The following is a 26,277-nucleotide window of genomic DNA, read 5'->3' on the forward strand; positions in this document are numbered from 1 at the left end:
ACACACCAGGATGTTTTGCTTGGTCCCAGTGAATTTCTGTGTTCTGTATGTCATCTGATCTCAGTACTCTCTTTCCCTACCAAACTTGGCCTTTTAATGAGACAACTTCAGAATTTCCACAGGAACTTCCATTTTCAAAATTTGTGAAGCTCTCGGAGTTTGGGAAACTGAAGCCCGTTAATTTTTGATGGTTTGGCTTTGTTTTGTTTTAAATGAATGCCATGTGGAGGTATTGGATACTTGATAAAACATGCTGAGCATGTTCAGATCCCATGGGGAAGAATATGTTTGCCATATTAGTGGATTAAATATTGCTCAATCCTAGATTTAATTTTTCTGCTATACCAAGGAGGTACATAATTTCTTGCTCCAAATGAAATGCAAGGAAGCTACTCTTCCGAGGGATGCTGGCATGCTGTGCTTTCCTTTTTCTAGTCTCACTCATCCTAGCTGTGGAGAACATGCTCTTCTGAAGGCCAGGTGAAAAGACATCATTCTCGCTTTGCGTGCTGGAGACCCACCCACACATGAGATACTCTCATCAAGGATATTTTTCTTTCTCTCTCATGCCCATCTGAGTCAGTGCACCTAGTCAGCAGCTGGCAAATATCGTGCCTTACAAACACAAAATAGGCGACCGCAAATCCCACGTGAAGATAAAGCCCATGGCTCACTTGAGTTCTTAATCTAAATTGAGTGCAGAAGTAAGGAATAAGACCAAGTGGTGTTTATGTCTTCTTCTTTAGTTCTTTCACACTCTTAAAACTGGAGATGGCTCTTCCAGTGGCCCAGGATTGAAAATTAGGTTTTCACTTTGATTATTTGCAACCATCTACTTCTCAACCATTAAGCTAATAACAGTGCTTATTTTCCAGTTCCCTTAAAAAAGAAGAGAAACCTTTCAGGAAGGTAGTAGCACTGGAAATTCTACATGCAGTGATCTAAAAAGACTGTCTCTACACCCAAACAATAACCTCTTCCTAGTTATTTTTGGAAACCAATTTCTCCAGTTGTGAGCAATGGTATCCTGTTAGTAACCATGGCTCTGCTTGTTTGAAATATAAAAAAATATCCTGCGTTCTGGCCAGAGCTACACAGAATTCTCTGGCCTCAGAGTTTTGAGACAGTTTCAAATTAAGGCTTTGCTGTTTGTTTTGTGTTCCTTTTTAACTTGCTTTTGCAGACTTGTAGTTATGCTTTGAGCAAATTCAAGAAGAAGTTAATCGGTAGAATAGATCAGGGTCTTTCATATCATACGTCTAGGGTGTGGGGTTTTTTAGAGGACAGAAGCTAATATTAGCAGTTATTATAGTAAACTGATGTAAATGTTTAGAAATTAGTCATTTGAAACATGTCAGAGCTATTCCAACCTTTCTGTTCTAGGCCAGATCTTATCAGATTTATGCTAATTTATCTGCATTTTCATTAAGAAGTTTTCACGCCTACTCAAAAATGTTGTATCATCTTTTCTTGGTACGGACATTTTATATGTTGGCGCAGATGTAGTAAAGAAACGAAGAGTCTGGGATAGAGATTGGACTGTAGCCTCTACTCTGATTTTAGTCTTCGTGCTCTGTTTGATCTTCTGTAGTTTGGTTTAGTCTTTTGTTCCTACTACCTGAGTTCATAGCTCTTCCAAACCCTCACTACTTCTTGGGTTAGCTGTCTTAGGATTTCTAGCTGAAATTAATTTGCATTCAATATGAATACTTAATGCCCATGTCCTTGTACAAGCGTTGTCCCAGGGTATAAATAGCTCTTCTTTAGGAACATCACACCTGCTCTCAGTCCTTGTTTATCACAGTTATAATAAAACTCTATTTAATCTCCTCTCGTAAGATGGAGTCCTCATCCCCTCCCCTCCTGTGCCTCACAGTACCTTCTTTGTATCTGCTCCTGTCTCAGTGTTTCTCCTTCCCACAAAGTTTTCAGACAGGTTTGTGACTTGGTTAGAGACATAGTATAGACACTTTTCGGAGCTCTTCCAAAATAACTGTGGCAGATCTGCAAACAGCCCAACCAACCCTACACCTCTTTGCTTTCTAATCATTAGAACTTGCTTCAATTGATTTAAATACCAGTGCCTTGCATTCTGCAGCTGGACAGATTTTTCTTCTCATCTTTTTTACCTGCACCAGGGAACCAGGTGTTTCGACAATGTGTTGACTGTTATTGTGGGGTTTTTTTTCCAGGGAGGTTCAGCTTTTTCTCCAGCATCCATTATTACCTCAAGAAGAGCACAGACACAAGCAGCAGTCCTGGCTGAAGATGTGGGATGCCCTTCCTCCACCAGTGAGGGAACTGTAGCCTGCCTCCGCCTGTTGCCTGCTCGTGTCCTCAACGATGCACAGACTAAGGTACAACATAGCAAAATATATGCCATTGGCAAGAAACCAAAAAGTTTGCGTTTACACAAAGATGTGAGAAATCTTAAAAAGATAAATTATTCTCAATCCTTGTCAATGAGGAACTAGACTACTTTTGGTAGGGGGAAGTTGATGTCCATGACATCCACCTCTGAGCTATGATTCTCCTTTAGACTAAATTCCTTTTACACTGCTTTGACCATGTCTCCTAAATAAATCTAAATATAGTTTTTGCCTTCTTTCAGTTCCCTTTTATCTGCCCCTTGGTTTTACTCTGGAGAAGAGTCGTGTCTGTAGCTTCAATAACTGAATTTATGTAGAAAAGGAAGTAGGGAGGGATGCCAGTGTTTTGTATCTGAAGTGGGAGACTTGTGAAAGCTGCAGTATAAATAATTCTAGAGATGGATCTTTTACCCACAAATTAAAACGCCCACTTGACAATAAATTTTCTTATCAAGATCAGCATGGAGCCAATCCCTTATTTCAAATAATATTTTATGTCTATAAGACCATCAACTCTTTTGGTCTCTTCAGCCTGTTTGACTTACTGAGACTGTCAGCAAAACCATTGTTTCCTCCCAGTGGTGAGCTTGCACTTATATTAACTGATCACTTGTTCCTTTGAAGGGTATCAGATCAGTTGTCTTAAGCATAAATAAAGTGGAAATGAAAGGGTAAGCTAATTTAACTGCACAATTCTTGCTTTTTTTTGCTAACATAGCTGCTAGCTATAAGTGGCCCATTCCAGTACTGGGGGCCAGTGGTGGATGGAATTTACCTGCAGGAACCTTTAGCCGAAGCCCTGCGGCGCCCTCAGCTTCAGAAAGTAGATCTGCTCATTGGAAGTGTTCAGCAAGATGGGCTCATCAGCAGAGCCAAAGCAATTAAGGTAGGAGGACACTCACTGTTAATGAACTAATGGTATAGTGATGACAGTAATCATATGGGGCAAGGATAGATGTTTTTTGATTTTTACAAGTTGTGAATTATGTTACATGGAAATATGCAATATATCCATCTCCAAAATATCCATCTCCAGCCAGTCCTGTTCATTATCATATTTGTTGATTAACATTTCTCAGGGACATATGAAAAGGTAGGAGATCAGCAGGGATTTAGCATTTATGTTTTACAGTCTCCAAAATCCTATTTGTATTTAAATCTCAGTAATATCTCACAAAACAGAAACCAAGCTCATAACTTGGTTATGAAGTTCTTCACTTTGCAGCAGGATTAAGTCAGCATTTTGGGATGGGGGTTTTTTTGGTAACCTGTTTTCTCTGTTGCCTTTAAGATGATTCATAAAGATGATTCTGAATATGGACTGCCTATAACTAAGAACAGCACTAGTCTGAGGTTTCAGGACACAAACTGGTGAAATGAAAAAGAATTGCATCCATGCTGTACTTTGGACATAAAAGTCCTCAAAAACCTGAAAGTTTATCCACAGAGATTTTATGTCTTCTTGTGAGGCTTCTGGCACTGTTTTTTTCCTGAGACAGCATATCAGTCTTTTCTAGTTCATTTGTCCTTCTCTGTGATAGGAGCAATAGCTCTTCTCTGTTTAACAGTGCCAAATTAAATTAAATATTAGCAAGTGCTCAGATATGTGCTAAGAAATCAACAGGAGAATGTAACACAGCAGGGATTGTTTTGAGGGTTTTCTAAGTGAGCTGCAGGTCTGTTGCTGTCTTTCTGGAACTGTGTGGATTTCATGTCTTGGATGTGAAAGTTCAATCCCAACTTCTCTTTGTTGGTAGCCAATAACAAATACGTAGACCAATTTACTTCAGAATTAATGGCAAAAGTACCCCTTTGACCCACCTGAATTAAGTTCATATTACCTGTTTAGTCTCCATCAGAAGATTCCTGCTCTTATTTCATGTATCTTTCTCTTTTGGAATCAATTAAAAGAGGAAGTCATAGGAGGAAGACATAGAAGATGTACTGTGATGCTGGAGGCCTGCAGACAATGATCCAGACCTTGTGAGAGGGGAAGAAACCTCAGTAGCCTCAATATAAGTCCTGTGATGAAGACTAGGAAGTGAAATTCTTTCCTTTACAACTGTTTCCGCATATCACAGTTGTCTGGAGAATTGAAATGAAATTCCGTGATGTTTTAAAGATTATGCAACAAATCATGGTGTTGATGAAAGGCAAAAGTGCTAAATCCCAGTAGTGTCAGATTGAAATGGAAAGAAAAAACACTCATAACTGAGAGCTTAGCAGAAAAATGTTGCCTTTCCAAAAAGAAAATCTGAAATATCTTGTTTATTTAAAGGCTTGCAAAAAATAAGATTGGAAGGGAACTCAAAAAGTTGGTGCAACTCAACCATAAGAAAGGTCATATCTACCTCAGCCTGAGACCTGTTTGGGGATCCTCTGATCTTCCTTGTCAAAGTTTATCATTGAATCATGGAATGGTTTGGGTTGAAAGGGGCCTTTAAAGCTCATCTAGTCCAGTCCCTCCTGCAATGAGACAGGCTGCTCAGAGCCCTGTCCAACATGACCTTGAACGTTTCCAGGGATGGTGCATCTACCACCTTTCTGGGCAATGTTCCAGTATTTCACCACCCTCATTGTAATAAGCTTCTTCCTGATATTCTATCCACTAATCTACCACTTCTAGTCTAAAACCGTTGTCCCATGTCCCGTTGCAATAGGCACTACTAAGACGTTTGTCCCCAAGTTTCTTATTACTATTAAGGTTTAACTATCCTTACTTAGAAGGATAATTGACTTCTTTACTACCTATTATAGTAATAACTACCTTACTTTGTCCTAATGCCTTAAGTCAAATTCCATCTGTGTTCCAGAAAACTCATAATATTCATGGTAGGTGGTTCTATTCTATTTTCTTCCTTTTGACTTTCTTAAGCTGTTTTCACGGTCTTGGTAGAACTGATGATTTTTTAAATGCACATTTTCCTCTATTTCTGTTTTCCTGTGGCTCCAGGTTTTTAAGACTTGAGGGAATAAGAGTGTCTTAACCAATCTGTGTTCCTGTCTGGATTGTTTTCTTAAAGACTTGCTGCAAGGTTAAAGTTTCCTGATTTCTCCCTTGTTGACACAGTGTATTAATTGCTGGGAAACTGCAATGCTTATTAAGCTATTTAACAACATGCATTCTCCAGGTTCTCAGAAGAATTTCTGTGTCATTACCATGACCATGTATGGTTTCAGTCAGTCAGATGAAGTCCTGAGTAAGCCACAGACGTATTTAGCCACAGTGATAGAAACTAGTGCAGATGGTGGTTGTTATGTGGAAGTTTGTGCCCCATTTCCTCTATCATAATGTTATAAGGAACCTTTAATCTATGCTAAATGTCCTCTCCCCACAACAGACCTTGAAGAAGGATTTGAGACAACCCACACTGTATCCCACTCTTCTACTTTATTAATTTTAAGGGTTCTCTTGAGGTAGATCTGTCTTGCATCTTTGTAAGAAAACCCAAAGCTGGTTTTACTGTTACACTAAGGAGTGTGGGAAGGATTAGCTGGTGGACAGAGTACTGAGCTCAACTTGGGGAATCAAGTTCCTAGTTTGCCTCTGACTACAAACAGAGTATTTAATCTGTTCTACAAAGAGGGGACCAAACCTCCCTGGGATGAAAATCCATCTGTGGTTGTATTCCCACTCTGTAGAGAGAAGAACCATGCATGTATTTCAGCAGATAAACACAGCTAAAAGGTGCTGTGGCATGTGTACAGATTTGACAAAGTCCTTCATTTCCATCTTTTGTAGGGTGACTGATTTCAGTGTAGTTAATGCAAAGAGTGGGGGTTAGAAAAACCTAACCCCTGCTGACTTGCTCTGCCAGCTCCTGCGACTAACTGTGTTGGCCAATTCAGTCAAGGGCTGGCTCTGTTAATCCTGATCTCTATGAATACTGATCCTATTAAGTAGTAAGGATATACTTTTATCCATTTGGATATAAGCAAGCTTGAGATGTGATGCAAATCTTATCACTTTAGACTGGAGTTGCATGCAGGTTTTATAAACTCTCAGCAGATGAGCTGTAGAAGTGAGAGTAAAACCTCTAGACTGCAACTAGACCTAAAGGTGGTAAATCCAGTTGGCACTATGTTGTTCTCTGGGGGCTTACTGACACTTGGTTGTGCTGGGTGTCTCTGTACTCCCATGGCAACACTGTGCTTGTGCCTATTAAGATCTTTGCTATTAAAAATGAACTAGAAAGACAGAAGGCATCACTTAAGTGTTGGCAAAACATTTCTGTTCTATTTGCCTACAGTTAAAGGCTGAGGTCTCCCAATGATGCAGCAGGGAGTAGGATGTGCTCAATGTCTTGCTCGTGGAAATGTCCATTTTATGGTATTCACTGAAATGCTTATTCATGTGAACTGAGACAGATTCAGCACTTCCTGCAGCGCTTCCTACTCATCCCCTGTGCAGCCATCAGATGGTTGAAACTAAGTGAGAAACAAAGCAGAGTTTGTTAAGGGACTGGCAAGTGGTACCATAATGCACTGTTGTGTGGCATATGGAGTAGTTAAGCCTGAAACCATTCACTACAATTCCCATGGCAGACCTTCAGCGAATATTAGCTTTGAGCAGTCATAGATTAGGGCAGCTGAGCAGAAACCTCTGAAAATGTTGATTTCAATTCCCAACTGACAAAATTTTGTCCCTGTGCTATATGTGATGCTCAGGTGGGAGGACCTAATGGCATTAAATATATGGATTCACTCATGTGGCTCAATGTCTGTGTTTGTCTCTCTAAGCACGTAGGTCAGTATAATCCAGTCCACATCCTCCATATGTTCGGTGCCTACTGTGTAATCTCCACACTGCAACGATTTAGTTGAAATACTAAGGCTGTATTTTTTGCATTTTCTTTCTTTTTCTTTCCCTCCTTAGTACAATCTAGTTGGATGCAAAACCCAAAACCAAGACATAGGGGACTGGATAGATAGAAATCTAGTTTGTTTACCTCATGTAAGCAACCGGACCTATGCAGACCAGAACTTCCATCCTGCACTGTATTAAAATCAGTTAATTTCTTTATGGAAAAAGGAATTCAGCAATGTACAATAGGTGGCAGATATATGTATATTTATTGTAGTGACCAGGGGAGCAGAGTCCTGATAAATCCCATCAGTGAGGAGAATAGGCTGATATCAGCTCTTTACTTCATCTTGCAACTAGATGGAATTCTTAGAAGACTCTGCTGAATGGCTGTCAGGTCTTTTACCATCCTTTGTGACAGTGTTTGTCAAAAGCAATATAAGGCCTAAGATCTCTGTTAGTGTTATCACTATTCCAGTTTGTCAGAAAAAGTAAATTTTGCCCCTTGGAAGATGTAAATGTCTGGTCTACCTACTGCTACAATTTCTTTTAAAATAAAACACTGGACTAGATTCATTCATATGCTCCGGTAGGTATCCTGCAGCAAGAACAGTAAGCAATATTTAACTCATTATTTAAGCAATGTTTATGATGACTTTGCATCACCAGAAGAGTAGAAGGGAGTGCGCCTGCTGACTTTAATGATTGTCTTACATGCTTTCTAAAAAAGCTTGAAAACCCCACTATAACTCTGAGGTCAGTTGCTAATACCTCTTTAAAGGTTAGCAGAATGTAAATTATTTTACATGATGTGCAGCTGTTTCTATTAATCTGGTAGTAGCTGTTGTATCAACTGTAATTTGAAGATTGTTCGTTGGTTGTATATTTTCTAATGGGAAACATTTGTTGGAGATGGAAAATTGGTCTAATTGAATCAATTTCTGAGAAGTTAAAATGTTTTGTCTTTTTAATGTTTAGTGAATTTCATTTTGAATGTATTGCTTTGTTTGGGGCTATCATGTTCAAGTCGGAAGTTTAAATTATATTATATTGTAACCAAAGGGACACTTCAGAAATTCTTTTAGATTGTGCTATTTTAGTGCTGTCTGGGGGATGAAAATTCCTAAAATATATTACAAATGCCAGTTCTGTTTCTTATCCATCTCTGCCAGTTGAGTCCTCTTTCGTCTGACTCAACAAATTTCGGGGACATCACTCTATTATCAGTTATTGCTGAGAAAGGTCACCAGAGTTTTTGGGGCATTTTGGAGATCGCAGAAACTGGTACATAGGCACAATAAATCATAAAATCATAGAATAGAATCGTAGAATTTACTGAGTTGGAAGGGACTCATCAGGATTGTGGAGTCCAACTCCTGACCCTGTGCAGGACAGCCCAAGAGTCACACCATGTGTCTGAGAACATTGTCCAAATGCTTCTTGAACTCTGTCAGGCTTGGTGCTGTGACCACTGCCCTGGAGAGCCTGTTCCAATGCCCAGCCACTCTCTGGATGAAAAAACTTTTCCTGGTATCTAACCTAAACCTCACCCAACTCAACTTTGTGCCATTTCTTTGGGGCCATTTCACTGGTCATGAGAGTGAAGAGATCTGTATCTGCCCCTCCACTTCCTCTTGTGAGGATGTTGAAGTCCACGATAAGGTCTCCCCTCAGTCTCCTCCAGGCTGAACAACCTAAGTGACCTCAGATGCTCCTTATAAGACTTCCTCTACAGGCCCTTCACCACCCTCATTGGCCTCCTTTGAATGCTCTCTAACAGCTTAATGTCTTTTTTATATTGTGGTGCCCAAAACTACCACAATATTCAAGGTGAGGCCACCCCAGTGCAGAGCAGAGCAGGACAATCCTCTCCCTCGACCAACTGGCGATGCTTTGCCTGATACAGCTCAGGACATGGTTTAATTGCTTACAATGAAAGGCTGAGGTCTGTCAGCCTTTAACTGCCCTCCTGGCTGCAGGGCACTGCCGATTCATATTCACCTTGCCATTGACCAGAACCCCCAGGTCCCTTCCTGCAGTGCTGCTCTCCAGCCTCTCATTTCCCAGTCTATACACACAGCCAGGGTTTCACCATTCCAGCTGCAGAGTCCAGCACTTGCCCTTGTTAAAATTCACGAAGTTGGTGATTGCCCATTTCTCTAATTTGTTGAGGTCTCTCTGCAGGGCCTCTCTGCCCTGGAGGCAGTTGACAGCTCCTCCCAATTTAGTGTTGTTGGCAAACTCAGTGTTCCTTCGAGTCCTGTATCCAAGGAGTTAATGAAGATATTGAAGAGAATAGGGCCTAAGATGGAGTCCTGCGGAACCCCACTAGTGAACAGGTCATCAGCCTGATGTTACCCTGTTCACTATAACTCTTTGTGCCTGACTTGTGAGCCAGTTGCTCACTCATTGTTTAACATGGTTTTCCAGCTATGTGCTGCACATTTTGTCCAGAGGGATCCTGTGAGAGACAGTATTGAAAGCTTTACTGAAATCCAAAAAGATTACATCAGCTGACTTCCCTTGATCAACTAGGTGGGTTACCTTGTCATAGAAGGAAATCCTGTTCGACAGGCAGGACTTTCCCCTCATGAACACATGCTGGCTGTGACCAATGGCTGCATTGTCCTCCAGATGTCTTTCAATACCTCTCAGAATAATCTTTTCCATGATTTTAGCAAGCATTGGTGAGACTGACAGGCCTGTAGTTTCTAGGGTCCTCTTTATTGCCCCTCTTGAAAATCAGGACAACATTCACCACCTTCCAGTCAGCTGGGACCTCTCCAGATTCCCAAGACTGCTTGAAAATAGTTGAGAGAGGCATTGCAATGACATCAGCAGCTCTTAGACGAAATCCCGTCAGGTCCCATAGATTTATTGGGATCCATCTGGAGCAGCAAATCCTACACAATTTCAGGGTAGACTGGAAGTTGATCATTCTCACAGTCATGGTCCTCCAGCTCAGGACACTGAGACCCCCTTTATTCGTCATCTGTGTTGAAGACAGAGGCAAAAGAATGTATTAAACACCTTTGCCTTGTCTATGTCCCTGTTTGAGGTGACCATCCTCATCCTGTAAGGGGCTGATGTTTATTCTACACTGCCTTTTGCCATTAATATGTTTGAAAAAACCTCTTTTTATTATGCCCCGCATTCATAGCCAGCTTCAACTCCAGTAGAGCTTTGGCCACACAAATTTTCTCTCTACAGTGGCAAGCAGCATCTCTGTATTCTTCCCATATCACCTGACCTTGGGCATATACCTTCTTTTTTTGCTTTATTTCTAAGGTAAGATCCCTGTTCAGCCAAGCCAGCCCTCTGCCTTGTCTGCTTGACCTCTGACATTAAATACCTAAGGCTGACTGCACTGAGCCAGATAAAAGGCCTGTTTAGCACAAAATGGTGTTTCCAGCAATGGTTAAGAGAGGCTGTTTGTAAAAATAGGGTAAGCAAATATGATACTTCTGCTAAATGCTCTGCAAACCTCTAGCACTTTGCAACTCAGAGACTTCCTAGCCTGAATCGGTCTTTCTGTATCTAATAACCATCAAATAATTTATTTATTTTTTAATTAAAAAACTCGTTCATGAAACTTCATCTCCACCAATTTGGCATCCACAAAACCATGTGGCAAGGAGTTCCTCAGCTTAACTGTGTGTTATTGTATAATGATCCATCTCCTTCTCTGTGGTTTTCAACCTTAATGTTTATTTGATACTTGGCCATCAATGACACAGTGAAGGAACAGTTCCTAGGGTACGTAATCAATACCCTAAGATTCTTCTCTTTATTTCTCTCTGGTTTAAGTATCCATGACAGGTGTAGAATAAGGTAACAAATCCATTTTAAAAAGCCAATAAAATTAAAGTATTGCATGAAAGTTGCTTGTACCCGGATGATTTATACACAAGAGCTTGGGCTTTGCACTGGCATGGAAAAGCATCTGTTCTTACCCATAACTGCTAACCTCAGTCACCAAATGAGAGATCCCTATCTAGACAAACACTGCTTCTGCTGGTTGGTAGGAGTCTGAATTGATGTGTGCCAAAGCTGTGATGGAAAGATTGCCTTTGAATTCAGTGAACTTTCAGTCAGGTCTCCAGTGATCATTTCTATTTCTTGCAGAAGAATATGCGTGTCCTTGCTGTATTTAAGCTGAACGATTCTGCAGGCAAGTGTGCTATGCAGTTTCTTATGTGGCATTTATGCACATGAAGTGACGTGTCATGAGTGAGTTGCCCATCTTTTTCAAAGTACAGCTGTATTACTAAAACTGCCACCACATGACTCTTTCACAATGCATAGGCCAAAATCTAGCAAAAGAGGAATTTTTTACAAGTATGAGGAAGATTTCCAAGATCTTCTTGGACCTTGGGATATTTGTTAGTGTTTTGAAATCCCTCAAAATGACTTAATCAAAATGCACAGAGCATTAGAATATGTCACTAAGGACAACCTCAGCACATCGGGAACTTATTTTCCGTCTTTAATTTCTGTGAATCTATTGAAAAGTAATTATTCCGTTTGTACTTTCTGTATAGGGTTGTGGAAAGACCTTCTAGAATTGTGATGAAAACCAGCTGTGGGCCATCAAAATAATATTTTCAGTAAAGCATCGACACTAACTGGACTGGGCAGACACTGACCTATTTTGCATCAGACTGACTGCCCAAAATAATAGAGGTGGTTTATTAGATCTTTTTCTCTAGAGTTCTTATCCAAGTTTCACCCAATATGCACCTACATGGTGCCCTCTTTAGAAAGGACTTGATGAACAGAGAAGTTGCTCTGTTTCTGAACTTGAAATAAATTCTTTAGAAAAAAATTAAAAAAACTGAATTGACAAAATAAAAAACTTCCTCAAAGAAAGATGTCCTGAAAAATTCCAGCAGTCTAGCTTTGATAAAAGTGTGTTTGGGTATGCAGTTTGGCATAGAAGATTGTTCCTGTGACATGGGCACTTTGCTCTGGAGAATGCGCCTTCATGTTAAGAAAGGTTTCAGACCACAGGAAAAGGGTGTTTCACTGTTGGTTTCTTTGAAAGGCCCTAGCATTTATGAAGCTTGAAGATCATAGCTGTACCTTGCATTGGGATTTGGAGAAATGGAATTTCTCTTCCAGGGCTAAGGCAGATATTATTCCAGAAAGGGACCTAAATACAGAACTTACAGCAGCCACATTATTTTGTAGGTGTTCCCAGAAGAGACAGATTGATATAGCCATGAAATGGTTATACAACATGTTTTCTTTCTGGAATTTTCAAAGGGAAGCAGGAAAATCTCCCTCTCTCCCCTCTAGTTTTCTCTCAGGGAATTCATCAGAAAGACAGAATTGGACACACAGTAGAGAGCTATCCCTGGGAACTACTTCTGTGAGAGCCAGCAGAATTTCTGAACTATTAGAGCTCCATCTGCTCAGCGTGGTACCTATGATTTGGAATTACTAGATCAAGGTTTTTGTCCTATACTATACTTAGAAGAAGCCAATGCTTCTGGTCGGTGACAGTTTTGGGAAAACGAAAGTAGGACTGTCCCCTACTTAATCCCCTAGGAATCAGGGATCACAGCATAGAGGACTTGTTCCAGCAGAGGGAGATCTGAGCCTATATTGTTTCACCAAAAAATGAATCTTTTGTTTTTGTTTCTAAATTCCATGTATGCATTTTGTTCTCAGAAATTTGAAGAAAGTCAAGGAAGAGCCAACAGCAAAACAGCCTTTTATCAGGCTCTGCAAAATTCTCTAGGAGGAGAAGAGTCCAACTTGTTCATTGAAGATGCAGCTACATGGTATTACTCCCTTGAACATTCAACTGATGATTATTCATCCTTTTCCAGGGCTTTGGAAAATGCTACCCGGTAAGAAAGTCATCCTATTACAACTGTGTGATTGGAGTTGAACAAGGTTTATTTTGCTTATCTACAGTGTGCATTTATATTCTGAAAAACTTGAGAAATTCTTATGCAAATGAACAAAAAATGGGCAATATGATTTCATATTCTGTGAGGTTTCCAATGTCATTGGTAAATGGAAATAGAACTGATTTTGTACCTTGTTAAAAGTTTGACACGTCTTTCAAGAACTGTATATTGGATTCAGACTACTAATGCTTATTTGTGTACTCTTTCACATCAAAGATGACTGGGTTGTTTGCATACTCTGCATCAACTATTTCTTGAGTCCTCTCATCCCTGTGACAGTAGAAGAACTAATAGACTGGCTTTTATTCCCAAACAGTCACCTAATTATACAGTTAGATACTTTTCCTCAGTGGTCAAGTTTGAAAACTTGGATTTCAGCAATTACATTATTTTCTTTATTATGAAACCTGCAAAATATATTTCTTCACAATGTCAGGCACGACTTGATGCCATTTCCTCTCGAGTGTTACTTGGGAGAAGAAACCAACCCTCACCTTACTACAGCCTCCTTTCAGGCAATTGTAGGGAGCAATAAGGTTGCCTCTGAGCCTCTTTTTCTCCAGGATAAGCACCCGCAGCTCCCTTGGCTGCTCCTCTTCAGACTTGTGCTCCAGACCCTTCACCAGCTCTGTTGCCCTTCTCTGGACACACTCTAGCACCTCATACATGTCAGCAGAGTCATGAGCAACTTACTTCCAATATATACACTCCTATACTTTGCACTGAAACATTTTATGGACCACTGGGAGGTGGAAGATGAACAGTGGGCCACGTTCACACCACCTTGTATGTATGCATAACTTCAACCCTAACTGGGTATCAGGGTCAAACCCTGGCATCAGGGTCAAGCAGTTCTGGATAACAGTCAGTTGGAAGGGTTCATTGCCCAGTTGAACTAGGACTCCACAGCAGTCATGACACCTATGGTTGGCCACAGAGCCTGGTGGATGTCTTTAGCTTGGGTCACATACTGGTTTTGTCTGCAGAGAAGACTGGAGTTTGCTGTCTCCCCCACAGGCAACCAGTTTGCTTTAGCCAGTTACAGATCTTAAACTGAGGGGTGGGGCGTGTTTCAGTTTTTCTAAAAGAAGGCAAACTGAGGAGAAATTTCCTGTTTTCTGCCTCTGTGCAAACTAAGGGACTGAATGTTTAAGTGGAACAGATTTTCCAAAAATTAATCAAGAACTCTTTCCCTATTCCTGTCTCTACTTCATGAGCAGATGCATTATGAAAACTCTTCACATTTCTAATGTGATGTGGTTTATAAACTGGTGGCTTGAGTCCTAACATGCCAGTCCAAGATGTTTCACCTCTGTTCTTAACTGAGGCATAATAGCTACAAGCTCCTGGTATCTGCAGTCTCAGTGTTTTCTGTCCCACTGTGACCCTCTCCACAACACCTCAGAAACAGGGTTTTCCTTTTATTCTTCCATCGGAGCTGCAGAACATCGCTCCAGGGCAGCCTTAGGGAGCAGGAGATGAACAGGAGCCAAGATTTGCATGGAAACATCTGCTCCAAGAAAGTGGACAGTAGTTTCTGGGTGGTCCAGGTGTGCCAGTGCTTTGAGTAAACAAGCCAGAAGGCTGTGGGTTGAGCTTTGTACCATTTGTCAACTCTCGCACCATGACACATTTGTCCTCCCTTGTAGCCTGTCCCAGGGACAGGCCACCCATCACTGTGACATCTGGAGACACTGCCTGCAGTACCTGTGGAAGCACTATAGTTCATGGGCATTAAAACCAGAACTCGTCTTCAGTCTCCTTCCATCACCGCTGTTAGCCATGGGATTATAATTCTTTAGTCAGATCAGTAAGGTTTTAAGCCATAATAAACCACTGAAGGACATAAATTTTAACCCTTCTTATCTAGAGATACAGAATCACAGATATACTGAGTTGGAAGAGACACAGGAATCATTGAGTCCAACTCCTGGCCCTGCACAGGACCATCACCGAGAGTCACACCATGTGGCTGAGAGTATTGTCCAAATGCTTCTTGAACTCTGTCAGGCTTGGTGCTGTGACCAATTCTCTGTGGAGCCTGTTCCAGTGCCAACCACCCTCTGGGTGAATAACTTTTTTCTAATGTCTAACCTAAACCTCCCCTGACACAACTTCAGGCCATTCCCTTTGGTTCTGTCAGTGGTAATCACAAAGAAGAGATCAGTGTCTGCCCCTCCTCTTCCTCTCACAAGGAAATTGTAGACTGTGATGGGATCTCCCCTCATAGCTCTGTCAGGAGCTGTTATAACACAGGGCTGCCACATTTGATCATCCACATATAGCCCAGGGCTCAGCGTGGTGCAAACATTGACTTTTGCAAAGCTACAAGGGCTGGCACAGAGCTCACTTCCAGCAGGAATGTTATACACCAACAGTTCCTTGCAAGCGCCTGTGACAACCTCCTGGGCATAGGGATTCCCTACTCCTTTATGATATGAGGCAAATGCCTTGGCTAAGTAAAGAAGTGGATGGCTCATTCTTGAGCAAGAAGAAGGATGAGTAGTAAGAGCATCTGATGATAATCTTTACTTTAAACACTTTGGAATGTACTCCAGCTACAGCAGAAGGGAAAGGGAGACAGCAGGTGCAGAATGACAGTCACCTACATCAGTATCATATAAATGGTGAAGAAAAGAGGGGATTGTTCAGATTTTTTGATATTTGGTTAGTTGGTTTTGGTTTTGGGGTTCTTTTCTCTTAGTTTTGTTTCTTTTTGACAAAAACCTTACTACCAGCATAGGTGTGTAAGCTTAGAAAAGTTCTAGTTCAGGAAGTTATGATTGACAGCTTAAGTTTTAACAGGAATTACAAAGTGTGATAGAGCAACATAAGTGGTTGTTATAAACTACATACATTGTGCATATTTCATAGTTTTAAAATATTTCCACTGAATTCTTGTATTTTTTTTCCTAAGTATAAAATTAGTTTCATTTTCTTTTTCTTTTTTCCTTTTTTTTTTTTAAACATATTCCATGCCTATAAGAAACAGCTTTTTCATTTTTGTGGTTACTATGTATTTAACTTTTTTTACTTCCCCAGAATAGCTGACTATTTTTTCCCCCATAGCAGCAACTGAGAATCAGTTTTAAATGGTGAAATGTATCTCAAAGCATTTCTCGAGAGCTAATGCTCTCCCAGACTCCCTAGTTTTCAAAGACCATCTGCTCTTCTAAAACCCCGTGCTGGTAGGCATGTGAAGATCGGTAATTTTCATTTCATATGGGTGTTGTCAACCATAACTGTCAAAGAGCACTGTGGTCAGTCAACCCATAGCTTGTGGTCTCACAGATGGGCTTAAAATAAACTCTGCTGAACCAAGATAGATACCCAAACAGTGCCTTTCATAACCATACCAGTTAAATATAGCAATGTGTTTTCATGCTTCTCTGACACTGTTCTTTCTTGCACCAGTCATTTATTTTTTTGTTTTTTTTACCTACCAAGTCTGAAGGAGAAGCTACTGTTTCAGATTCACTAAACTGAGAATTGAAACCTCCCACTTCCTCAGCAGATATGTTTGTGTGCACTTATGTAGGTAAGGGTATATAAATGCCCAAAGAATGTGCTGAGTCTTTGGGCACGTGAAGAGTGAGAATGATATGTGTATATATAGTATTGCCTTGAGGAATCATAACAAGTAAGGTGTTTGCAGTAAGATGTCCTGTTTTCTACCTGCCCCCCTTGAACAACTTGTGCTTCTTCCAGCTACTGCTGACCCCATGTTACAGCCCCCCTTCTTGGGGCAGTGGAAAGTAGGAAGGTTTGGATACAGTTGCTTCACTCATACCTTTTGCATTACGTTACCTGGTGTTAAACTGATCATTTAGCTATCTCATTGCACTCTTATTGGTTAACCTTTGTCTCCCAAATGTATTGCACCAGATATTCCGTATTGATGAACCCTGCAGGTTATCTTCAAAAGTGGTCTCTTGCCTCTTCCAGCAGTGGAAGCTTTACCCAAAGAAATCACACAGATCCAAATTCAGAAATTATATTTTTGGCCCTTAATCCAGGAAATATATAAAAACTTTTATTAGATGTCATTGCAACCTAGTGGTGCCAGAAGGAGCTTTATTCTATTATAAGCAAGGGCCCCCATAAACTAGAATAAAATGGGATTGTTTTTTTGGCCCGGATAGTCCTTGGTGTCAGATCTGGCTTATTTACTATCATCACTGTTGTTCAACACTCCATAAAACAGCAATTTTAGTGAATTCTAAGTGATACTGCACTCGTAGGTGGTAAATGTGGTTTACTTCAGTGGATTTGAAGGCAGAGATATGAGCTGTTTTGGAATATTTAAAGAAAATTATCAAGATAGAGAGTGGTCTGTTGGTTGTGGGGGTTCTTTCTTTTTGTCCATTACATGACTGTGTCTGTTCCCTGCTCCTCCTTTTTTATCAGTGACCAGTTTATCACATGTCCCATCATAAACATGGCCAGTTACTGGGCTGCTGCCTCTCGAGGAAACGTCTTCATGTACCATGTACCTGAGAGCTCCTCACAGAGCAGGTAAGGAGATATATTTTATTATCTTTCTTGGATGTAGAATTTGTAAAACCAGGGCTGACTGCTTGGGCATGCTGTGGAGTAAATGAATAGATGTAGGTACCTCAAATAAACAGTTCAGATCAGCAAAGGGGGGTTTGGTCTCTGATAGTTTACTTCTCCGACTATGGAGGAATGTTTTTCTGAACTGGAGCACTTATCATTAGATGTCCAAATTAAGTTTCCCCTTTCCAACTTTCCTTGCCTGTTCCAGACAGTCTTTCAGATTCCTACCATACATCTGATAAATCTCCCACAAAGAACCAGAATGTGGTCTAAGTCATCAGGAGTTCACAGCTCTCAAAATAAATGGGGTAATGTTTTCTAAGGACTCAACATTTATTTAACACTGCCCCCTTTAGAGGTCAGAGCAGTTGTACCCCAGTTACAGTGACTGGCCTTCAGTGTGGATGAGTTCTGAGATTTATTCCTTCCTGCTCCATTACTGTGACTGGTGATCTGCCAGCAGATTGTCTCATGGTAGCAAAAAATATTTTTTTTTTCACACAAGCATTTACAGATTCAGGCTCTGTGTCATCCTTCATGTTAGAAGCTTACCTGAAAAATGTTCAGCAGGACAAACTGTATTGTATTTTAGACAGAAAGGCCTATATGCCCATGGGAGATGCAAATACCTTGTTCCCTTGGGTACAGAACAAGCTGGAAGGCAGAGGCCTTTAAGGTCACCTTCCCTGGTTTTATTTTAGACCCAGCCTCAGACAGGAGGAGACACGGATGTTTGCAGGCAGTGGTCAGCACTTTGGGCTGCCATATGACACACCACAGTTGCTCCTGCCCCCTTGCTGTCAAAGGCTGAGTGACCAGAAACTGCAGTGAGCGTTGCCCCTCCTGTCCCCTGGATCCACATGTCAGGGCAGCAAAGCACAAAGGGATGTTTATCATACTGTTTCCTGAGGAGAAAGATGTGCTTGTTCCCTGCTCCCTGTACTGCCCCATACCTCTCTCTCCAGGAAAGATATTTGAGACCCTTTCCTTTTTCTCAGGCTTTCTCCAAAAGGGCTCAGGGAAAGGACAGCAGGTTCCCAATGGCACCATTTGATCCTGTGAAGTTTGCTGAACATTGAGTGGCTTTCCTGATAGCACAGTGAGAAGGCATTTGAAAGAAACCAGCTCAGATCTAGGTTACAGATGAAGGCCATTATGCTGTGGTAACACAAGCTCGCTTTCTTTCTGAGAAGAAGTTAATCCTCGGGGAGCCGTTGTTTCGCTGGCAGCTCCAGCGAGAATGTTCGCAGTGCTCCGTTTGGCTACTGATAGGCTCAAAGAAATGACTTTTACAAGGCTCCAAACAGGGCTGAGCTGTGGTATGCCAAAAATTCAGCTGCTCAAAAGGAAAAGATATGTTCTGAAGTGAGCTAGCAATTTTTCTCTTGCTTCGGAGAATGATAGTGACCCAGTCATCTACTATTAGACCTTATTTGAAAATAGATGAAATAGTACTTATACAACTTAGACTTACTGGCTTTGAGGCAGTGATTTTGAATGGATGAGAATTTTCTTTTCTATCTACACCTATTTAAGATTTCTCTTGTGCCCATGTTATTTAGATGTCCTCACACTCTCCAGTGCTGCAGTAGTTTACATAGCACTTGGCTAGACATTTTAATATCATTTATGTTGACACTGGTCTCCTAAACTAATTACTTTTAAACTTTAGTGCGACTTGTTAGTTTGCATTTAGTTTGCTTTGTTCTTTAAAAGAACAAAGCCAACTTGCTGTCCGAAACTTGTGGGAACATGAGGCAGAGGCTCAAGTGCCTTAAGTTAAGCCACTTGCAAGGAGAAATGGCCCAAATTAATATGCTGTGGGGCACCGTTGCTCCTTTCGTCTTTATTTATTCTTAAGTACCATTAAAATAAATACTATTTGGGTGGCAAAGCAAGCACTTAAGTAGAAGTTGCAGAATTCAGCTTGTCTGTGTATGAAATGATCTCATTTGATGCTACTATGTGGCTATTTATGAAGTGATGCTCTTGTTTTCCCAAGGGACTCCAACTAGGTCCTCTGCTGAATACTCAGAGAGTATTTTGTGTAAATATTGTTGTCATGCATTCCTAACTGAATCTTTCTTTATTCTTCATCCTAGTTTGGCCATGTCATCTCTCTTCCTCACCCTCCCTATAGCATACCCCCCTCCATATAGTATAGGTGCATTGCAGGCTGTCCAGCAGCCTCACTGCATGACCATGGTATGATGCTGTCAAGGGAAGAAGCTTCACATGTGAGAGTGGCCTTAACTCCTAAAAATTGATAAACCATCAGTAATCTGAAATCAACAAAACAGAGTGTTTGGGAATATTATTGGTGATTTGTCCTACCAGAATAAAACTAATGATGTACGTGAAACAGCCTTCAAGTATAATATATAAACTAAACTTGGGGAAAGATCTGGCCACCACGTCACCACCTCGCAGAGGACTTCTCTAACCACTGACATAATGAGTCCTGACAGTTGTCAAGTTTTTCTTTGAAAATTGTAACTCTTAGGAAGAGGAGAAGAGGCAGATACTCTGCCAAGTAAGCTACAGCTTAGGCTGGAAGGCAGGATGTGTGGCTTTGAACATGCTCAGCAGAAGTGAGAATTGAATCTGGGACCTTGCAAACACTCTATTAAATTCCTGACTAGAATCATAGAATCATGAATCATAGAATAAACCGGGTTGGAAAAGACCTCTGAGATCATCAAGGCCAACCCTTGATCCAACACCGCCGTGGTTACCAGACTATGGCACTAAGTGCCACATCCAGTCTCATCTTAAAAACCTCCGGGGATGGTGAATCCACCACCTCCCTAGGCAGTCCATTCCAATGTTTGATTACTCTCTCTGTAAAAGATTTCTTCTTAATATCCAACCTAAACCTCCCCTGGCACAGCTTAAGACCATGATGTCTTGTCCTACTGCTGGTTGCCTGGGAGAAGAGACCAACCCCCACCTGGCTACAACCTCCTGTCAGGGAGTTGTGGAGAGTGATGAGGTCTCCCCTGAGACTCTTTTTCTCCAGACTAAACAACTCCAGCTCCCTCAGCCTCTCCTCATAGGACTTGTGCTCCAGTCCCTTCACCAGCCTCATTGCTCTTCTCTGGACCTGCTCCAGCACCTCAATATCCTTCCTGAACTGAGGGGCCCAGAACTGGACACAGTACTCCAGGTGTGGCCTCACCAGCGCTGAAGGGTGAGGCCACAGGGGAAGAATCACTTCCCTGGTCCTGTTGGCCACACTGTTCCTGATCCAGGCCAGGATGCCATTGGCCTTCTTGGCCACCTGGGCACACTGCTGGCTCATGTTCAGCTTCCTGTCAATCCAAACTCCCAGGTCCCTTTCTGCCTGGCTGCTCTCCAGCCACTCTGTCCCCAGCCTGTAGCACTGCAGGGGGTTGTTGTGGCCAAAGAGCAGGACCCGGCACATGGCCTTGTTGAACCTCATCCTGTTGGAATCAGCCCAACTCTCCAGCCTGTCCAGGTCCCTCTGCAGAGCCCTCCTGCCTTCCAGCTGATCAACACTCCCGCTCAACTTAGTGTCATCTGTAAATTAGCTAATGGTGGACTCAATCCTCTCATCTAAATCATCAATAAAGATATTAAACAGGACTGGGCCCAACACTGATCCCTCGGGGACACCACTAGTGACTGACTACCAACTGGATGCAGCCCCGTTCACTACCACTTTCTGGGCCCGGCGCTCCAGCCAGTTCCTAACCCAGCACAGAATGGGCTCTGTGCTCCACAGCTCCAAACCATGGGCTGCCAGCTTTTCCAGGAGTGTGGCAAAGGCTTTGCTGAAGTCCAGGTAGACACATCCACAGCCTTCCCCTCATCCACCAGGCGAGTCACCTGGTCATAAAAGGAGATCAGGTTGGTCAGACAGGACCTGCCCTTCCTAAACCCATGCTGCTTGGGTCTGACCCCTTGTCCATCCTGTAGGTGCTGTGTGATTGCACTTAGGATGATCTACTCCATAACCTTCCCTAGAAGAACCCTGTTATAGCCATTTCTTTGTGTTAATTAATGCAATAACTAAAGTGTGATTTACACATGGTAGCCATGTGTAGGATATTCTTTGAGTACACATACTGGATCAGATCCCCTCAGTGCATTGTAGCTGGAGGAACACGTTGTTAGATATTCCTGATCACTCATAGGCTTTTGAGAGAAAAATGATTACTCAGCCATTTTGATACTGGACTGCATCTGGATTTGCTGAGATACAGACTTCCACTTGTGAAAATGAGAATTTTTATAGTATTATGTCCATAGGGTAACATAAAAGATAAAATAATGAGGCTTTTTGCCTTTGGATCTAAATTGTTCCTAAGAAGCCATTTTACACAGGGTATGGACCTCTCCCTCTTTGTATTTGCTATCTATATCATAAGGAAGATGATAATATAATTAAATATTTTCCATAATAACTTCTAATAGCTACCCCACAGGGATATTGGAAAGAGTACATTAAAATAATATTCAGATAACTGCAACACTGGAAGACTATTTACTCTTAGGTAAAATATTCTGGCTGGGGAAATAACTGTTCACTAATTAAGACACCATATAGCAACATAATCTTCAATTTCTACTTTGTCACCTCTCTTCTACTTTATGTGTGTCTTCCAAAATGTGTAACAGAACAGAGTTAAAATGCAGGGATGAAAAAGTACTGGTATTTCCTTTTGTTTCACAAGGAGCAGTCCCTTAATAACTCACAGCAAGATAAACGAGAGGGAGGGAGAAGTCAGCCAGTAAAGACAGACCCAATGCAACGATGCGAAGTAGACAAAAAGTTATTAAACAGGGAGGATTTTTTACCAGTAAAAGTCAATTAGCCAAAGTTTGTCTTGCAACTGGATGTTTCTAAAATGTATACATATACACACATTCAAGCATGCATAGGTACAGGGGTAGGGTTAAAGAGCCCGCTCTAAACTGATGTCTATGACATATGTGGAAAATCACATAAAACCATGAACTGACAGTTTTTGTATAGATGAATGGATCTTGCAGAGAGCAGAATAATATCTCCTTCCACGTGGTAGCATTCTCCCAAGCTTGGCATGACACCATGTCTGCTTTAGTCTTCAGTTCCCATTTGAATAAGGAGCCAACTCCCACATTAATAATCTGTGGTAAAAATATATACATAACCCAGCTGCCATTTTCTCACTCTCTTTCTGAGAACACTTAGACCTTGGAGTAAACATTTATTCTAAACAATGCAGGAGGAATGTGGCTGCTCAGCACTGCCTGGGATTAGTGGGGAGGGCTGGGGTATAGCTTTAGTTACAGTGAAGAAATGTGTGATAGCAGAAGTATGTTTTGACAAGGATAATATTATTAACTATAAAAAGATTTGTCTTGTTAACCCTTCAAGAGATTTCTGGGTGATTTTTGCATATTATATGAAGGAGTACTGCCTGCTATACCAGCACAGTTTCCAATTCACACTGTGGTGCCAAATGTTCTGTCTTAAAGATGGTGCATAAAAATCAGTGCTCTGCCAACTGAGAGGGACAGATCATCAACTGCAGCAGGGTGGCAAAGCATCATTATTGTAACAGTCTGAACTGAGGACTAAGAATCTCTATCTTATAGTCATTAACATGACCATAAAAAATTGTCGCAAATTTCTTAATTGTTGAGTATGGGACAAATAAATGATCTGCTGTCTGTGTAATTTTATTTGGGGCTGTCTTTACCTCCTGTCTGTGCACTTTTGTGTATGTTGATGTGAGCTGTTGAAAGGCTGCTCCATGCCAATGCTCACATAGTTGGCTGGATTTTGGTAACGCTTCTTACAATTCCTTTAACTGAAGGCAGGAACTCTTGACTGATTAAAAAAAAAAAAAAACAAAAACCAAAAATGTTTGTGTATAAACCCATTCAACTCTGTAAAGTATTTTTGGTTTCTGTTTATTCTGTATGCTGTGGTAATTCTGGCTATTCTTTATATCCCTTTAATTAAAGGAGATTTTTCTACTCTTTTGATTTCATAACAATTATATCCCTGCCCTTTAATCCATCCACCACCTGTCCACTTCATGCTCTCCTCCTGACTGTAGCTGTTAGTCCATGGGTACCAACACCCCATAGGTTGGTGTCCACATTGTGAATTGGGTGCTGTGCAGGCAGACAGAAATTTATGTCTTTATATCTCTGGCCTTCAAAGGAACTCGTGTAAACACAGAGGGCAAATAAATTAGCACTGAGGTGGTGACAAGCACAAGATGCACATTGCCTACACAGCTGGGCAAGCACCTCAGTTGCCTTAGGCAGATACATCCACTTGCTGCAACAACAGCTTGTTGTGCTCTATAAAGCTCTACTCCCAATCATCTCCTAAAAGCTGTTGCTTTGCTCTTCTTATTGAAAGTGCCTTTCATTCCTCTTGTCCATTGCACTATGTCCAGCTACAGCTGTGAAAATGCTATCCCACTGATACAACCACATCACACTGTTCTCAAGTCTTTAGACAGTTTCTTTGTTTCTAAAGGACTGAGGTCAGAACAATATGGCCTTTTTTCCCATGAAGTGGTTTAGAGGCCTTTATCATTCAGATCTTGGAAACTAGTCATAAATATGCAAAGACAAAGTACCAAGCTCAGAAAAGGCATAAATCAACTTTAAATGAAACAAAAATTCAGCTAAAAGATTCAGAAAAGTACAAAACAATTTTTGGAACTGCATGTGCTGCACTGGGACAGGCTGTTCCCATATGTAATCTGTAGAGCCCCATGTATTCTTTGGGACTCTAGGATCTTCCAATGGACACATCATCTTTTTCAGGAAATTCATCCATTCATTCAGCTCAGGAATAGCCATAATGAACAAATGCTTAAATTTCTGTCTCCCCAAAGTGCACTCAAGTGTCAACATACCTATTTCTAGATTTTAAATACAGTCATTTCCTGATAGAATTGTGTAATTTGTGATTTTTAGGAGTTCTGACAGGTTGATAAAAGTGCTTTCTTCCTGCCTTAATATCTGTGATATTTTTTTTTCAATTAATGTGAGCTTTCAGGTTCTTGAATTTACTATCTGCTACTTCAGTTTTATTTTCTTCAATTGGCAGGGCTATAATGCAAAGTGGAACATTGTGTGTATTGGGAGTAATTCAAATGGAAAAGACACAGCAAACTCCAAGATACTTTTGCAAGTCACATGTCTCTATAGGGCTTTTTTGGTACAAATGTGGATAAACCTGGCAATTTAATCCTTTTAGGAGTTAAGTTTTTCCATACGTCCTGATTTTCCTGAAAAGAAGAAGGAAAAGAATGTTCATCTGTTTTTCACATCCTTTACCCCATTTGTCTGGCAGGAGTTTGTAATGAGAGGAGATGCAATGAGCCAAATGCGTCCCTAGAACTGCAGAGGTCACACCAGGCCTTACATTGGCCCATTAAATTTCTATAAATATCCAGCTATCCTTTGATTATTCTTTTCTCCCTGCAATCACATGCCATTTCCTTTTACAAGATGTGTGGCTATATGTAATTTTTTAAAATTATTTTGCTTAGCATCAAAATGAACACTTCATTTCAGGTGAAGTGCAGTGTTGGTAAGCTGCTCCTCTCCCATGACATGGATGAAATGGTGCCTGTTCACAGTTTGGGATACTAGATCTGCAAATATACTTTGTAAATCTGCTGGTATTAATATGAAGATAATGCAGATGGGTGCAAAAAGCACATTAAATATTTCCAATAATTCTTACAAAAAAAAATTTAAAATCTATTTGTTAAAAATAAACACAGAATGGGGCCACAAGAGCATGAAGGCTGTGGCACATTATATATAAATGATATCCTCTTCTCTGGAGACAAGGTTTTTATGAAATCCTATGTTGGTTCAAATCAGCAGGAGATTTATCACCAACTCTATGAGTCTGGGTTTCACCTATGGTGCTCAACTCAATCAGAATTTAAATAATAACCTGTTCTCACCAAAGCCAAGTGACAGTGGAGAGCTATTTTTTTGGTTTTTATGATGATAGTCCTACTCTTGCCAATGGGATACTGAACAGGGCCTTCATTGCAGGACTAGGAACTCAAAGCTGAGATCCCATCTCTAACACTAAATCTTTCCCAGAACTGTTAAAATGAGCAGTTATTTTCAAAAAGGTTTACATTAAAGGATAAATGGTTTTCTTACCTCCCCAATCTGTCACCAATTGCCAATATCTGCTCGGGTCAGTGACTGACATGAGTTTGAGTACAATATTTCTTCTCAATTTCTCAGACGATCTCTGGTAACTCTGGCTGAACTCTGGCTTGTTATGTTTGTCTTGTTATTTTAAAATTTAAATGACTGAATAGCAGTGGGAAGTTTGGTATTTTGGTATCGTATAAGATATCATTTGAATTTTGAGATAATTTACATTGGCTTCTACATGTGTGTGTAGTTTTTAAAAAGAACCAAAAACTACATTAAGACAACTAAGAATAGAAGCTATGACTCAAAAGGGTTTGATATTAGTTGAAACTAGTTGAAAAGGAAAGTAAGGACTATTTTTAAAGGAAAGGGAAAAAAAGAGAAATATTAGGCCAGAGTCAGTCATTAATCATCAGGATGAGCTTCCAGTATGAACTAATTAGCCAGACCTAGAGCAAGGACAAAGTTC

The 26,277-nt window shown here is 40.8% G+C and overlaps 1 protein-coding gene across 1 annotated transcript in view; it reads left to right on the forward strand.

Moving 5' to 3' along the window:
* Positions 1 to 26,277, forward strand: part of TG (thyroglobulin) — a 147,979-nt gene that overhangs the window by 112,062 nt on the left and 9,640 nt on the right. Inside the window, exons 42-45 of the mRNA XM_051778582.1 lie at positions 2,193 to 2,357; positions 3,088 to 3,255; positions 12,847 to 13,028; positions 17,499 to 17,606. Coding sequence (XP_051634542.1) covers positions 2,193 to 2,357; positions 3,088 to 3,255; positions 12,847 to 13,028; positions 17,499 to 17,606 — 623 coding nt within the window. The remainder of the gene's footprint in view (positions 1 to 2,192; positions 2,358 to 3,087; positions 3,256 to 12,846; positions 13,029 to 17,498; positions 17,607 to 26,277) is intronic.

Source organism: Manacus candei, unplaced genomic scaffold (genome assembly GCF_025592945.1).
Source record: "Manacus candei isolate 608988 ecotype Guabito, Panama unplaced genomic scaffold, ASM2559294v1 h1tg000013l, whole genome shotgun sequence".
NCBI classification, from domain to species: Eukaryota; Metazoa; Chordata; class Aves; order Passeriformes; family Pipridae; genus Manacus; species Manacus candei.